Source organism: Thunnus maccoyii, chromosome 2, assembly GCF_910596095.1.
Source record: "Thunnus maccoyii chromosome 2, fThuMac1.1, whole genome shotgun sequence".
In the NCBI taxonomy this organism is placed as follows: domain Eukaryota; kingdom Metazoa; phylum Chordata; class Actinopteri; order Scombriformes; family Scombridae; genus Thunnus; species Thunnus maccoyii.
Window position 1 is genome coordinate 15,173,141 of NC_056534.1, and position 17,586 is coordinate 15,190,726.

At 39.1% G+C, this 17,586-nt stretch overlaps 1 protein-coding gene across 2 annotated transcripts in view; it reads left to right on the forward strand.

Moving 5' to 3' along the window:
• coro2aa (coronin 2Aa) overlaps nucleotides 1-17,586 on the forward strand; it is a 49,718-nt gene that overhangs the window by 25,065 nt on the left and 7,067 nt on the right. For both annotated transcript variants that reach the window (XM_042426914.1, XM_042426905.1), the window contains 5 exons: nucleotides 9,117-9,317; nucleotides 13,273-13,389; nucleotides 13,816-13,965; nucleotides 15,585-15,764; nucleotides 16,959-17,075. In XM_042426914.1, coding sequence (XP_042282848.1) covers nucleotides 9,117-9,317; nucleotides 13,273-13,389; nucleotides 13,816-13,965; nucleotides 15,585-15,764; nucleotides 16,959-17,075 — 765 coding nt within the window. The remainder of the gene's footprint in view (nucleotides 1-9,116; nucleotides 9,318-13,272; nucleotides 13,390-13,815; nucleotides 13,966-15,584; nucleotides 15,765-16,958; nucleotides 17,076-17,586) is intronic.

A 17,586-nucleotide genomic window follows, 5' to 3' on the forward strand; every position in this document is an offset into this window, starting at 1 on the left:
GTATTTGTGTTTTTATTTCCATGAATTCTATTTTTTTCTATTTTATTTTCCTCTATTATGTTCCTCTACACTGTTTTGATGCATTTCTTCACCTAGTAGCGGGCACTTTAAATTGCCTCTATGTTTGAAAGATGCCATACAGATAAACTTGCCTCATCTTGAAAATACTCATAATCACTGTCGTACACTCACAAAAGAGCAACTTTCTAGGAATAAGCATATGTAGCTAAAGAGAATCATAATGTGTGTTTATAAGCTACACGCTACTGTAAATCATATCTTATACAGTCATATCTGTAAGTCATATCAAGTAAGTCATTTCTTATTGAGTAACAAGGGAGAAGAATTTTTCCCCTCTTCCTGTCCTGTCCTCATCTCATAGATTGAGTTAGAAATCCTGATTGAGCAAACACTGTGGAGGAGTGACGAGAGGGAGCGGCGCTCAGAAAGAGGGAGTGTGATTACCTGCTGCTCGCTCCCTCCCTCTCTCGCTCTCTCTCTCCCTCCCCCTCCCTCTCTCGCTCTCTCTCTCCCTTCCCCTCTCTCTCTCTCTCTCTCTCTCTCTCTCTCTCTCTCTCTCTCTCTCTCTCTCTCTCTCCCTCTCTCTCCTTGTAGTCACCTCCCCTCTCAGGGAGTGTACACGCTCCTGCACTCTCCCCTTGCTTGTTCACACACGCACTCGCCTTCATGCTGCACACACACCCACCGTTTCCTCTGACTGACTGACTGACTGACTGACTGTCTATGTGGACTGTGCACATCAAAGAAGAGGAGCTCGGTTAGGTCTCTGCTTGGACGGGACTGTAAGATTTTGGACTGGCTGTCTGCTTGTGTGTGTGTGCTGGTATGCATGTTTCTGTGTGTGTGCCAAGAAGCAGTGTTGATCCATGTGCTTGAGATAAAGCAAGACAATTGATTTTTTTTTTTTTTTTTTTTTGGTGGGGATTTTTTCTTTGGCTTGCCACAGAGAAGTTAACTTTTTCTCACCCAAGGACCCGCAGCTGATTCTTGTGTCCAGTGTCGACTCACTTGTCAGGGTGAGTGCTGCTGAACTCTCAGATTGCCTTTCACACATTTCCTCTTGCTCAACTGCACACACACTCTGTATCTTTCTCTTTCTCTTCCATGTTGTGCCTCTGTCTGTGTCTTGATTTAATATCATGTGCTGGTGTCTCTGATCTGTCTCTACAATTTGACATTCTGTTATTGAGCTTTTACTCTTAATCTCTGGAGACCTCCTGTCCACCTGTGTGTGTGTATGTGTGTGTGTGCTCACTTTTTCTCTTGGGGATTCATGCTTAGGAGTGTGTGTGCGTGTGCGTGAGACAGGCTTGAACAAGATGAAACAGAAATGTATCTTCAAACCAGCTCATTGCCTGAAACTATGCATGTTTGGAAAAAGTCCTTTTTTAAAAAGCGATGCCTGCACTGCACGAGATTTATGTGACCGTTGACTTCACATACATTCATTTTGATAACTGTCTTTTGCTCAAACTTGGAGCAGTACCCACTCATTCCCTGCCATAAGCGTGGAAGTATTTTCTATTTTTTTCGCTGACGACAGAAAAATGTTAATATGAAACCAAGGCTGTTCCACACCAGTGAAAATGACATCATCCACCATCCCAAGAAAGTCATCTTTACCCGCAGGTGGCTATTTATGGTGGCGTCCACCCTTCAAAACACTACTATCCACTGAAACACGTGCCTTGTGGTTTGAATTGCAGTCTTTTTGAGGTCTTTTCATTAAGCTTGGTATCCTGTGTCTCATGTCAAGGTTTATGAACCTAAAATATGAGCGTGCAGTGCTTTTTGTCCCAACTGTGGAAGTGTAGGATCGGGCTGAGTATCAAACCTCGGTACTTATTGAGTCCTGAATGAAATGTGTGCGACTTTAGCGGAGTATCAAATCAAATCAGACATCGAGTGTGATTGATGATTCTCAGGTTTCTTAACGTATTCTTTGATCAGATATTTCTTGATCTAAATCAGGAAACCTTTCTACCTCTTTAGACTAAATTTAATTCAGGCAAAATTCTTTAAAACTGATGCATGTGTAGTTTGGTGCATTTTATTAAATAAAAAAAGATTTAAATGTTTGAATTCCCCACACTAAGTAAAAAATATTGTTTTGGTATTTACAAGGACATTTTTTATCGCTTTGGCATCACTGTATCAACTGTATCATTTGGCAACTTGTATCTTTTTCGTGTTCCAGTTAATAGTAATGCTCTCTGTGTGTAAGTGCATCCAGGACTTGTATCTTATTGTTTTGCATATTATATTCAGTATGGATGTTCCTAAGTAGCTAATGGATGCAGCACAGGAATTGTGTATTATCCTCAGTGAGAAATAATGGAAAACGTCATTGGGAATAATGGAAACGTCATGGGTTATTGGGATACCTGCTCACTAAAAAGCCTCAGTAGAGGCTGAGTTTTGTTTTGATTTCTGATTCTGATCTTTACTCCTACAGCAACAGATAATTCCAGTTTATCACAACCTATCTCTTATTTGCACAGTTTTGGCAGTAATAACAGCAGACTCAACTCAGAGTGTGGCAATTTTGTTAAAAAGCAATCACTTTGCAAGAAACACTAGCAGTTGGACTCATACAGGTTTTAAACAATCTCTGCACAATCCCTGTATGATGCACTCTGACAGTTGTATACATCCTTCCAATGTATACACTGTAGTCGTGTGTGCAGATTTACAACATCTTTTTCACAGTATTGTATATTTAAATGATTCTTGTCTTGTTTTGTTCCTTGAAATAAGCTGAAAGAAATAAAAGTTTGTAGTAGTATCAAAATAATCATACAGACCAACAAATGCTGCCACACAGTTCAAAAATATCACAGAGAAGGGACAGAAAAAGTCAGTGTCAACCTAAAAACTCATTGGTACTCCAAAACAACCCAAGTACAGCACAGTACAGTACACTTGCCATGGAAGAAATTTTTCCATCCAGGAGTTGATCGGTTTCAGTCGTATTATCTGCACCCTGCCCACCAGACTCCTGTATATGTTAATCATTAATTCACTTTTGCCTGTTTATGGATTCATACACCTGTAAAACAGCCTGCATAGAATAAAGGACTATTGTGAGCTAATCTGAAGATCTGAATGTACAAACGTGGAAGTCAGTGTCCTATTAACCTTAACTAACAGATTTATTACACTGAAGAGAGAAGCTTAAGAAGAAGTATGTGGATATGTTGGACTTCAGCTTATGCCATAATGATGGCATAGTTTTGATAAAACAGAAACCAAGATCTGTTTTTACGTTTGCGTGGGTTTGTGCATGACAGCGTGGATATCCGCACATGCACAACTCCTTTTAGATGTGTTATCTATATCATCTTGTCATAACTGGATACATTTTGCTTGCAGTACCATAGAAAGTAACACAAGTAATACATGCACAAAGCTAAAATCTCCAGGTAAAGAGAGCAGAGCAGACACACGGCCGCATCCTGTCTTATCCTTTCATACTCATTCACATGTGTGCTGTAAAGCAATGAACCAGCTCTTGGATTATCTGTCTTGGTTATCCTATTACAAGACAGAGGTTGTGAGCTGTCATCTGTGTATGATATCAGACAGCCTAAACCAAGGGAAGGGTGTCCCACTCACTCACACACATGCATACACATACACACAATGCATGTGTGTACACTGTTAACATACTGCCTCAACATATGTTAACACCTGTAAATTCCTTGTCTTGAATTTCACTTTGAGCGTTTACAAAACATTACAGCTATCCTGTCTACAGATTGTGTAGGCGGGACTGGTGCATGATGGGTTTTATAGGTAGTCAGGTTTTTGGATTAGGTTCGGGGTTGCAAAGTCACTATTGTTAAGTCCTTGCAGACACTTTGGATGGAGGTATTGATAGAAGATTGGTGGGTACTTTGGGATTTTGAGCATGAAGTTTCTCACTGCTCATACCTTCAGGGCCGACACTGCTTAAGTAACCGATATCTTGACATCACAAGTAAACTTTGAACTCCACCCCTCCTCCAGCACTGAGCCTTGGCAAGCCAATGTGAGGAGTGGCTGCTAGTGGACGTGTTTGAGTTATGAGGTGCTTAAAAGACAGCCTGTAGGTGAGGAATAGGTGAACACGTATACTGTGCACATCCATGTACAAGCATAAAACCCACACAAGAACTCTGGTCGAGCAAACCAGATGTACAGTATATCTTTTTTTAAAGTTATATCTGTGTTTTCAGTTTAGTTTTATGACTGTTTTTACAGCCCCCTTATTGCAGTTGCCGCTGTGACTCACTGGTTACGGACTAAAATAAATTTCCCTCTGACATAAATGACTGCATCTCCTTTTTTTATTTTGCCAGACGTACTGTAAAGCAGGGTCGAAAAAAAATCCTTGGGAATAAAACCGTTTTTTCCGCTGTCAGTGAACATGCCTGACTGTCTTTTGATCAGCAAGAAGCCAGAGTAAAAATAGCCAGAATAGTGTTTTCGTCATCAGTTCTTCATGGAGCCTAGACAGGCCGCCCACCATGCAGCCTGCTGTGTACCTGCTGCAACACACAGCTGAGAGGAAGCTGCCACTGGCCTGATTACAACCTGCTTTAGATGTGACAAGACGTCTTAGCTTTCTGTCCTGGAAGCTTCTCTCTTTGCTGTTGTAAGCCTCAGCAATACATGAATGCTGATGATATCAAAACAGATGTACTTCAGTCGGTAATTGAATGTAGCTCGCTGAGCATTGCATTCAGTCCTTACACAGATGAGCACAACCACTGGTTGATGGATTCATAAAATAGGTCAAATGTAGAAATCTGGAGTAGTTAAAGTTCATATCTCTCATTGAGGTCAACAGTGAATTCCTCTCATGCTTTTATGGGTGTCAGCCTTATTTTCTGTTTGGCATATTCAAGTTCCTGTTAGGACCTTTAAATATTGGTGTCATTATTGTAAAGCAGAGCAAATGGAATTTCTTTTTACAAGCACAAAAGGGTGATAATGATCAAGAATACGTTTTGGGTGGCTCTGCATTGCAACACAGATATGTTATCAGAGGAGTTTAAAGAATGGGAATAACTTACATAACTTATTGACAGTGAGCCACCATGAAGGAATGCAAGGCAGTAAGTTCAAGGTATATGTGAAGAGGCGGGAGGGAGGTGGTGGACCGAAAAATGATTAGTTGATTAGATTCATACTTCAAGTTGATTGACACAAAATTAAAAGACAATTGTTTTGATGATCAATTAATTGTTTGAGTACGTTTTCAAGCAAAGATTGCAAAAATGTGATGATAAACTAAATATCTTTGGCTTTTGGACTGTCGGTCGGACAAAGCAAGATATTTTCAGACTTTAGGATTTTAGGTGTTCTTGAAGGGCGGAGTGATATCTCAAAGTAATTCGATTAATTTGAATTTTTGTTTTTGCATTAAGTGTAAAAAGTCTAAAATTGAAAATTTACAATGTGCATTAAAAGGTTATTTTTAGTCAAAAAGTAACGTAGATGGTAGCTGGCTGTGACGGGTCTGTCTCGACTTCAGGTGGCTAGTTGTCTGTGGCTGTAGTGAATTTAACGGTCACATCTACGAGAAGGAGACTAAAAATGACTCTCCGCACTTATCTGTGCTCTTGGTTTGTGTTAGTTGACGGGCTATCATCTCTGGCTATGAGAGTTGAAATGAGAGGAATGTCGCTACCTGCCAGGTAGCTAACGCTAGCTAGCAGCGGTCTGCAGATATCAATCTGATGTCTCGTAAAGAAACACAAACAACAACAGATCAATTAGTGAGCGGACTTTCCTGCTCTATCCATGCTGAAAGTGCTTATTAAACTGGATGTGTTCTACGCAGTTGAAGCATCTGGTACTGGCAATCAGTTGTGTGGGATAACCTGTATTTTATAAGTAATAATGACAGCCTTGCAGGTGGTGCAGCTCTTTTATTATTCTTGCTCAACTGTCTTTTTAAAAAATTATGTTTCAAGCATGTGCATTTTGCAGGTAAACAAAAATCAATTAAAATCGTTGCAGTCTGTGAAGTTGTGGTTGTCATTTTCTATTATTTTTTAACATTTTATAGACAAAAACATGAACTAATTGAGAAAACAATCCATATATGAATAGATGATTAAAATGATTGTTAGTTGCAGGTCTTTTCCTGGATGATCCTGTGGGAAAACCTTTAAGGTTTTGAGGTCCCTACCTTCAGGGCACGAGAGAAGAGAGCAAACAACATTTTCAGATTTAATACATTGCTTTTGTCATTGTTTGATTTATTTAGGCAATGCAAGATGCTTTTGTTGACCTAGCAACAGGTTCAGCTGCAGAGATGTTGCACAAATGTGACTGATGGTGTGTTTGGTGGTCAGAGACTTACACACCTCAGTAGGTTAATGAGACGCCTTGTCAGGTAGGGAAACATTCCAGTTTGACGGCACCAGGCTCTCTGATGGCCCGGGGGTAGAAGGTGAGAGGTGGGAGAGTAAACCGAGACATGGAGAGTCACGATCTCTGCCCATCTATTTCTGTTGCTCTGAGATTGTCCTCCTCTTTTTTTTTTTTTCTTTTTTTTTTGACCAGACTGCTGCACCTCCCTCCAGCCCGCACTGCTGCAGCCACACCTGCATCATGTTAACCAAACGCTGTTATTTTTACTGCACTCACTGTGATGTCACTGTGTTTGCATTTTGGTTGTATATATTTAGCCATCATCTGAAAGGCCAGCGGGCAGTCCACATAAATCAAGAAAATGATGTCATTGTTGTTAGGTGACGTGATGAGTATGTTGTGATGATACCGTCTATGGTTGTGATGGGTTTCTGCCTCCTGTTTTTGTTTTTCCCTTTATTCATTACCCCTGTAGTTCTTCTCTCTCTCTCTCTCTCTCTCTGTGAGTAGTTGTTTCGGACCATTTTTACGTTAACATTTTGTCCATCAACCTCCTCCACCCCTAATTCATAAGTAATGACCATGCAGCAGGCAGGCAGAGAGCCAGTGAGAGTAGCGGAGCAGACATGCTGGCTAGCCAGGCTTGGTCCCAGTGGACCAGAGCCACTTATCTCTCATAGTAATGACATATGCATTGACTAGCTAAAGGAAAGTAGCTAAAAAGAGATTCAAGATTTAGAAAATATCAAAGGTTTTCCCTCTCCTTATTGATATGCTGCATTATGATTGACTGAGTGATTGATTTTATTCGGAGAATACCCTTAAAACAACTCAAGAAATAAATGAAATATTAATCAAGTAAAACACGGCAAAGTCTTATTAATTCTAACATTATGCAACAAGCCAGCTGTTTGTAACTCAAACATTACAGTCATGACCACGGATATTTTCATTTACAACATAAAAACAAATGATCTAATACGAAACAAGAAGGAACTGTTACCGAGCTGATCTTATACATCCTATTCTTTAACATAAACAGGGTTTTCACACATAACTGTTGTCAGCGTTTTGATGCAAACTGGAAGTTTTCCCAACCAGAAAAGTGAATCACTGTGCTTTAGATTTGTCACACTTGACTAGTATTACAGATGTCTAATTAAATGAAACATTTCTAAACTAGGCAGGATTAAAGCATTCAAGGTTTTGTAGAAAAAATGGCCTTAATGTGGTCAAAGAAACTATTTTCTCTAAGATGACGCAATACATACATTAAAAATGACTAATCAGTGTGAATTTGAGAATGTATTATAGGCAATAATGCATCTAAAGTATGCAGACATAAAGAAAACATTGAAACTGGATAATGAAGCTGTTGCTGGTGTCGCTAATTAGAATTTCACCATATACAAGTCAACCTAAAATAAAAACCTTATAATTAAGAAATGTCTTTGCTTGAATGTTTGTTCCATTACATCAAATATTTAAACACATTGCACTATAGTTTTGCTCTGGACTCAAACTTTTTTCCCAAATGAAATATGTTAACATGCACCAGCTGTCAACATCGAACTGAAACATGCACTTTCTCTCTAAATGCATTTTAATGCACGAACACTGTTCGTTCTTTTTTTGTTTTTTGTTTTTGTCCTCTTGGGATTTATATGTTTTAATCATTTTTTAAGGGAATTTTTAAATATATATCTTCATCCTTTCTTTTGTTGCACTGCTGTGGGCTGGCAGGAACAACATTTCGTTTTTTAAGTATGCAAGTACACAAGAAAATGACAAACTAAATCTTGAATCTGCCCAGCTTTCATAAGCTTTTCCCTAATAATGGTTTTATCACGTCCTCGTTCTACAGGACACAGGCACAGGACATTAATGAACAGGCAAAAGTCACATCATTAACAAATAATGGAAATAAAAGTGGCACTAAAATACCACCCTGTGGAACACCACAAGTGGTCTGAGACAGACATCTTGAGTCATGAACATTATTATTATATACAACGTTCAATATTAACTGTCCTCATCACAAGGGTTGGGTATGGTTTGAATTTTATCAATTCCAGCTCTTATCGATTCCCAGTTTCAATTCCAATATGGTAAAAAATGAGCCCAAATGTTTAGGTAACAAAATATCTTTATTCTTTTAAGTGTTTACTTGTGGTAGCGTGAGTGCTAGCGAGGTGCTAGCACTGACTGATGACACATTCAGACTAGGAGACCGCAAGACATCAAACACAACATTCATGTTTACATTTAATGAATATAGTGACATTTGTCATTTATAATATAGTAACAAACAAGAAATACGTTTCAGTAAATACCATTCAAAACAAGGGATCTACTTTGATCTGAAAAGGATGTAACACATAGCAGGTGCTCCTAATGCAGGGGTAGACTGCTTAGTTAATGCAAAAAAGTACATTGTGGCTTTTTATCATAGTCTTGGTTTTAATAACGTTGCCACAATAAGTTGTTTTTAGATTTTTTTAACTATAACAAAGCAGTTTATCCTTTCTTATAAGTAGGTTTCAGTGTTTTTCTTCTCTAGAGGGATTGTTGTAGATATTTTGACCACATCTACCATCAACTTGCTCTCTTTTCTTGTGAGAAAGGAGCAGGAATTATTAACACCTATAAAATGCCCCGTCAACATAACTGTGAGAGATGGATGACTCTCCTTGACTCACCTCCACTTTCCTCCCTTCCTCTCTCCCTCTCAGATGACATGGCGTCCTCAGTACCGCAGCTCCAAGTTCCGACACGTGTTTGGTAAGGCCGCCACCAAGGAGAGCTGCTATGATGGCGTGCCAATCACACGCAGCGTCCAGGACAACAACTTCTGTGCTGTCAACCCACGTTTCCTGGCAGTCATCACCGAGTGTGCCGGGGGAGGGGCCTTCCTAGTCCTATCTGTCCATCATGTGAGTATCTGCACATCATGGCAAGCTTTACAGACTAATATCAGTCATTTAATGTGGCATATACAATATTTCATTCAAAATGCAGATAACAGATCCAGACATGCACTCTGATGCTAGGCAGTTTCTCTTGCTATAAGGAGGGAATGGAGAGAAGAAGTCCAGATGTCTGAATCTCTACTTTTTAGTGATTCAATTTGGTCTGATGTTGTTTTCATTAAGGACTGTTTCTCCAATTGGAAAACATCTGAGTCAGTCAGAGCTTTGTAAGCAGGATTAAGAAAAGGCTTGAGCCAGAGAGGTTAGTTATGTTATTTATTGTGTCATAAGTGTCCAACCCACATGGACTTAAGACACCAAAGATATGGTTGCAGTGGTGAAATGTTTATCAGACAAGAACATAACATCTTACGTATAATATTACTTAAGCTCATACTATAGAAATAATATCTACCACAAAAAATGTTCCCATACAAAGATGCAATCAACTAAAAGCACTCATTAGAAATTAAGGGTGTTTTACTTAAAAGTGTAGCCCTTAAATCATATATCATCATCATCATATAGCTATTGCTATACCCATGGGAAATGGCAACAAAAATGGCAACAGGTGTGTACAGGTCATTGTATGGACTTTGCAGTAATAACAAACTGCTAGATCAGCATGTTCTAGGAGCCGTTACCACTTCCATGCTACCACAGCTTCCATGTCGATTGAAAAAGACATTTGTGAGACGGATCTGTCTCTCGCTACTGATTGTTTTGGCCAAAACAAAATCCATTCACGCTAATGTAAAATCCATAACAGTATCTTGGTAAACTTGATCTTCCAGCACAATATAATCACATGTGTTGTGTATTTTTCACTTGGTGTTGATCTCTCAGAACAACTTTTATCAAGACAGTTTTCATGACATCCTTATGTTTTTTCTACGACTTTATGGAGATCTGATACTAAATTTTGAGGAGAACCTTGGATTGTATGTCCCATATGTATTATAAGATAGACTGAGATAAAACAATCCTGTATTGACAATGTAACCCTGCAAAATGAGAAAACTTTAAAACAGAGTTGTCTGCTTTTATGGTGGTAGCTTAGCTAAAGTGACCAAGGAGAGGAGAAAAAAAATCCCCTTAAATAGTTAAACATTTTTTGAAATACACTTGAAGAAATTGGCTTTCTTGCCAAGAGTTAGAAGATTGTGAAAGATAGAGAATACCCAGACCATGTCTGTAGGCTAAATGTGAAGCTAGCTAGCAGCCAGTTAGCATTAGCTTAGCACAAAGACTGGAAACGTGAAACGGCTGACCTTAAAAGATGTACAATAGGTTTGGGGTTTTTTTAACTGTGTATTTACAGATATGACGGTATCAACTCATTTAACTCTCAACAAGAAAGCAATATGTATTTCTCAAAATGTCTGTTTCATTAAATACTAAGATTTAATGAAATACTAAGATTTAATGAAAGAGCCCTGATTTTTTGTTATCATAGAGTATATGTAATTTTTTGTCTGTGTTGGACAATAGTAATTGTTTGGACAGAATCTTGTTTGATTCATTTTCAATTGTTCAAATTGTTCAATTTCATTGATTGTTGAACATCTATCATGGTTTTGCTCCTGCACACACAGCACACCTGGAAAAGACAGCTCTGCTCTCAGAGTATAAATAGTGCAGCAGCAGTGGAGCCAAAAGAAATCTCTAAATACCAGGAAACCCCCAACAGCTCATTCGCTACAAATTAAACATTGAATATGGTCTTTTCTCCCCTCATTATTCTGTCTTATCTCCCTCAACAACTTCAGCTTAAATGTGATTAATCAAGCACTCTTCCAGACATTATTTATACATATCATCACATCCACTGGTGTTATCAATAACAATAATGATCCCTCAAATAAACTCAGCCAGACCTCCTCACTCGAGAGCTGGTTAAATTTACAGTTCTGCGGTATCTCTAGTGCAGAGCGATTCATTACACTGAACACCTCTCCCTCCTTTCTCCCTCTCTCTCCGTTTGTTTCCATCTTTTAAATCTTCTTGGAGAGTTATCACCACCCTCCTGGCATGACAGGAATTGCATATGAGCTTAGGAATGATATAAGTCATCTTTTAACCCTGTTCTCCCCCTGATCCTGTCTCAAAGAGGTGAAACTTCCAACACTCCCTCCAACCCCCGCCTTCACATCCCACCTGTGTGTGTGTGTGTGTGTGTGTGTGTGTGTGTGTGTGTGTGTGTGTGTGTGTGCGTGCACTGACAGACAAGCTATTGTTCTATGGAGAAAGTAGTTAACACACATAAATATAAGAAGACACACATAGAAATTATGTGTCCTACTAACATGTGCATTTATTAGCCTTGCCGGAAGGACAGATAATGGTTACATCATTCATTGCTCCAAACATACCTTTCCTGCACAGTAATCTAGCCTACAGGTGTGTGTGTCATTTAAAGGAAGGTTCTGTTGGCACAAACAACATAATTAGCAGTCTTGTTGAGGCATAAAATCCTAAGTAAGACTTCTTTATAACAGGATCATGGAATACCAGGACATGTGTCACTAACAATTTGTGTAATTTCACCACCAGTGTTAGTAGTTAATGTTAGGGAGGGTTTGACTGCTTGCAGGCCTGTCCTGACCTGCACAGATAAAACTAATTGGCCGGGCTCTTTACATTTGGTTGGCTGTCTTTAAAGCTGCACTAATTAATATTTTTTTAATAACAATGGATCAAATTACATGAAAGCTGTTGCTTGCAGTGACGAACCAACAGAGAATTATCACCCGACTCTGCATTTCCTCTCATCTCTATTGAGTGTTTTAGCATCTCTCAGCTCATTGTTTTAGTTTTACACCCTGAAGCTATTTTGGTTCACTCTCACCACTTTCATCAGCTTCATTTTTGCCCATTTTTTTTTAAAGCAAAAAAGGTCTGATAAACCTATTGTGTGCTACCTGCCCAGCACCAAACAACAAACAATGTTAGTGAGTGGTTGGCTGGTGAACACGGTGGAGCATTTAGCCCCAATAGAGCCAAACATTTCCCTCCTGAGTTGGTGGAGACCAAAAACAGAGCTAAAAGGAGGGTGAATATTTGACTTAAACACTAATGAAATTGATAATAATAATGCAAACAAGTGTCTGCTTGGATGAGTAAATAGAGAACTGTTTGCTAACACCAGCTTTATTAGGTGATAATACGTCACGGTTGTGTTTACAACTTGATCCGCTGCCCCCAAGTGGCCCACAGATCAGCTAATGCTGCTTGAAGTTCAAAGACTTGTGGTACTAATGTCAAACCACAGCCTGTACTCTTGGGACACTCTGCTCTTGTCTATTGGAAGGCTACAGAGTTCAGTAAAAGACCTTTCACACGGGCAGCTCCGTCTACTTGGATTGAACAAAGAAAAAGCTCTGCAACTACAGATATTGTTTTAATTCTTTGAGATCCTGCTGGGATCCTCCTGATCCTGGTTTGATAAAAGTAAAAAATAAATCTCTTGATCAGAAATGAAAGTCTTATAGTCAATGAAACAACAACCGCTCAAAAACCCTGCAGCAAATGAGGAGGCTAAGCAGATAAATTCAATAAAAAGAAATTACCAATAACTAGAATAAAATGGATAATAACTGAGAATAAAGATTGAACAAGAACTAGGACCTCACTCCTTAACCCTAATATGTACTTTCTATATACACTTTATAATGATATTGCCAAGTAATATAATGTGCATTAGTAGCAGATAATGATATGATTGTGCTTGCATATATTAAAATTGAATGATTATCATATAGTTTTATGAGGTAATAAATACTTCAGTGATACATAGAAACTTATCTACAGGGTCTGAAAGGTGCAAGAGAACAGCAGATGGTATTGGAAAGATTAACTCAATAAATATACATTAATTAGTTTATACATTCAGCATTGTAATTCTTTTTTTGTCTGTCAGACAGGTAAAGTGGACCCTCACCAGCCTCGAGTATCGGGCCACAAAGGCAACGTGTTAGACGTCAAATGGAATCCGTTCAACGACTACTGCATCGCCTCCTGCTCCGAGGACACCACGGTCTGTACACACACACACGCACACTAAGTACATTTTCAAAGTGGTTCACTGACGCGTTATCATTTTCCCTGGAACATGAACATGTAGCAGCAAGGAGATCATTTTATTGCCCTGCAGTTTAGCCTTCAAGAAGAACTACTAGTCATTCCTCACATTCCTCAGCTCTGACCTGGCAGAGCGACTCAGAACAAATCCCTGAAGACAGAAAGAGAAAGGAAGAGTCAACAGGTTTTGCCTCCTCTCGAGACTATTTCTACAAAGTGTGTCTCGGGGCGGTGTCATTTATTTTCCATATTCAGTCGACCGTGCAGAGATTATATCTGTATTGGCTTTTTTTCATAGCTTTAGAGGTGTGAAGTGATTTTCCTTTTTTTTGTTTTGTGTGTGTTTGTTAATTTGGGTTTGTGTGTGTGTGTGTGTCTACAGGTGAAAGTGTGGGAAATCCCTCCTCATGGTGTGCTGAAGAACATTACAGTACCCTGGAAGGAGCTTCAGGGTCACAGCCGCAGAGTGGGCCTTATTGAGTGGCACCCGACTGCTAACAACATCCTCTTCAGTACCGCCTATGACTACAAGGTGACACAAACATTCACACTTGCACACACTAACTCTAACCCAGCCAAACAAACAAAAAAAAGCCTGCTAGATAACAAGAAAGTAACTCACAGTACATACTGTGACATATGGTGTAAGCAATAATGTATCACAATGCAGCCAAACAGGTCACAGCTGTTTATAATAGCCAAGTTCTTATTAACAAATCACAGTAAAGTTCACAGCTACACTACAACCCTCTGATTGTTGCTGCACTGGCCTGTCAAGAATTTGTGCTGGAGTCTTATACACATTACCACGACTTCAGATCATTTTCACGCTGAGCCGCTGCCTGTGCTGTCGGCAACAAGAAGTCCAAACTTGTAGAACACAAGTCCTTAAGGCCAACTGAAATCACATTTAATCGTTCCTCTTTGCAATCAAAATAATGTTTTTTTTAAATGTATTGTTAATAGTTTTGTTTTATTAGAATGAAGAAAAAGCAGATGCTGTCAGACTCAGTGTGACCGTCTGCTCTGCTTATGATCGAACACCACGTTATTTCTTTATTCAAGATTTGATTTGCTGTAGCAAAATAAGGACCCCAGCTATGTAAGCAGATGATGGGACAGTATTTAATCAAAATCATGTAAAAGTAGGGGGCACAATCATGAAATAAATTTTTTTCCCAACAGATCATTTTCTCAAAGGACACAGGACAAGTGATTACAGAGCAGATATGTATGCTGTAGTAGACCCAAAAAAAGGCAATTTAATAGTAGTTGGACTTTTAACTCGAGTCTGTGTGTAGAATACAAAGTCAGAGTCGAGTATATGTCATTAGTGTCCGCTTTCAAGTCTGAAGGCATTACTATGCTTCAAATGAAATGCTTGTTTGACTGTCGAACTGCATGTGAAACCTCCTCCGCCCACAACCTTTCTGACATCAAAATCAAGAGAGCTGCATTCCACGTTTTTTTATATATTTCCGAAACTGTCCGATACAAACATCCACTTAACACAGTGATTGGCCAGGTGTGCAGAGGTGAGAAAATAAGAACGGCTTGATTTTCTCTCTCAAACTCTGTTTTTTGGGGGGTTTTTTTGCTCTTCACAAAACTAATTCTGTCACTTTTTATGGTTGCCTTAGAGAGAGACTGTTGAAATATGTGTGGTTAACCCCATTTTTACAAATCACAGTGTCTCACCCTTCTCTATGACGGCAGATTTTTCACCCTGCCTTCAAGTGTGTCCATTTGGAACAACTACAGACACTTTTGCTCTCTGATGTAATGTGGCTCAAGCGTACCCTGCCTTGTTAATATAGCGGTCAACTCGGAACAAACTGGAGTCTCTAACCACTTTTTAATATAACAAAATAGCTCAGACTTTTTGGGGGAATATTTTTTTTAGTTGGATAAAACCTTACATCAGTTTTAACTTCAATAAATACATTTCTTACAAAATAATGAAACGTAAACATTTATTAGTTGTGACAAATTGCTTTAGTTTTACACCATTATTGCTGTCCAGTACTGTTGTTCTCTTCTTAAATAAAGTTACAAAAAAAGTGAGTCTCAATGATTTCCTGCCTGACCACCTTTTGGTAGCTAAATTTCTGTGTCTGCCGCTTTTATCTCCTCCTCCTCCTCCTCGTCCAGGTAATGATCTGGAACCTGGACTGTCCCGAGCAGGTGATAAAGAACCCAGTGCGGACCATCAGCCACCACACAGACGTTGTCCTCTCCATGTCTTTCAACACTGATGGCAGCCTACTGGCCACCACCTGCAAGGACAGGAGGGTCAGACTCATGGAGCCCCGCTCAGGAAACCTACTGCAGGTAAAGCTTAATGAGTGTGTGTGTGTGTGTGTGTGTGTGTGTGTGTGTGTGTGTGTGTGTGTGTGTGTGTGTATTGATGATTCATCCCAGTGTTTTTTTTATGTGGCAGGGCAATTACTACAGTGTGTGTACTAAGTAGGTAATTTAATGTACCACATGCCACTCCAAAGAAGAGGTGTGGTTAGAGCTATTATGATCAATGTTTATTTTAGATATTAAAAAAATATGTTACCTAGATATGAAAAAAAACACTTGTAAACATGGGTGAACCTTTTTTGAATCGTTTTGTATCGTGACACTACTGTATGTTGCATAATCAGCGGCTTCTCAAACTTTTTCACATTGCTTTCAGTTACTGCATCTCAAAAATAAAAGGCAAATGCAAAAATTTTTGTTTGCTTTTTTAGTTAAAAATTGTGATTTAAATTGTGATTATTCATTCATATCATGGACTGTAGCTGTGCTGTAACTTTTACTCTCCAGTTTTATCTGTTTTCTTCAATTTTAGCTCGTTTTTATATTCTATTTTATTTACTGTTTTAAAGTCCTATTTGTATGTGTCTTTTTATATTGTTCTATCTTTATTTCATGTGTTTTCTTAATTCATTTTTGGTACTATACAAATAAACTAGCCTTGGCTTATTAGAAAAATGAGATGCCTTTGTCATAAAAGAACTTCTACTTTAAATTGTCCTTTTGCTCTTTTGAGCACATGGGAACATACAATCCTGGTGAAAATTATTTAAACCATTTGCTTGCTTTTCATTGAAAATCTGAAAAACCTGAAAACCGAGCCCTGTTTGTAGTGTATCATAGAGTGATCAGCCAACGTTACATAATTGGGAGTTCCTTACTCCTTTTCTCCTTCCCAGCCTAGACGCCCAGGCACTCATCCAGCACCACACAGCCAAAACTGACACCTCTGGCCTGGCCGGGCCCACAGCATAGCTGCTCAGACCTCTGGGTCACCAGCCAGAGACTCTCAGACTGTTCATCAGTCCGCTCTCACTTCCTTTTCCTGCCAAACAAACTAACAAAACAGTCAAACAGAACATAACATCACACTGCTGTAGTGTTGATAATGTTTTGGAAGCTGTTGTCATGTCAAATTATCATTTTATGTTACTTAAAAAAAAGTCTTATACTGTAAATAAACATTCTTGATGTTTACTATGTTGTGTTGTTTGTTTGCAGGAAGCCAACTGCAAGACGCACAAAGCCAGTAAGGTGCTGATCCTGGGTAACCTGAAGATGCTCCTCACGTCAGGCACTTCACGCTGGAATGATCGACAGATAGCTCTGTGGGATCAGGTGAGAAACAGCAGCAGAACATCTGGCAGTACAAGTACAAGGTCCATTAAGTAAGTATTGAGTATAAGTCATGTGACAGAAGTGTCTCAAGGTAACATATAAGATCATTTTTATCATGTGGCTGAAGACACCTGAGCCACACTCTTTGACTGATGATGACCATGATGTGGTTTGCTAATATTGATTCTATCAATACTTTCCAGTCAATGCAGGCTATATTTACACATATCGCTCACTGAACTTGTTCCCGTAATGCATATTTCTTTGCAAAAAAGATTCAAAACGCTATCAAAGTGACATTTCCCAAGACATCTTGTATCTTCCTGTAGTGGCTTCATAATTATAACTTGGCAACTGGGAAATGGGAGCGCTTGATGAGCAGGTGAAAGCAGCGACTGACACAGTATCATTAGAGCCGGGATAGTGGCAGAAACAGAGACAGACAGAAAGAAAGATGGAAAATGTCATGAAAGACACATCTGTCCAATTTCCTATTCTGACCTGATTCTGC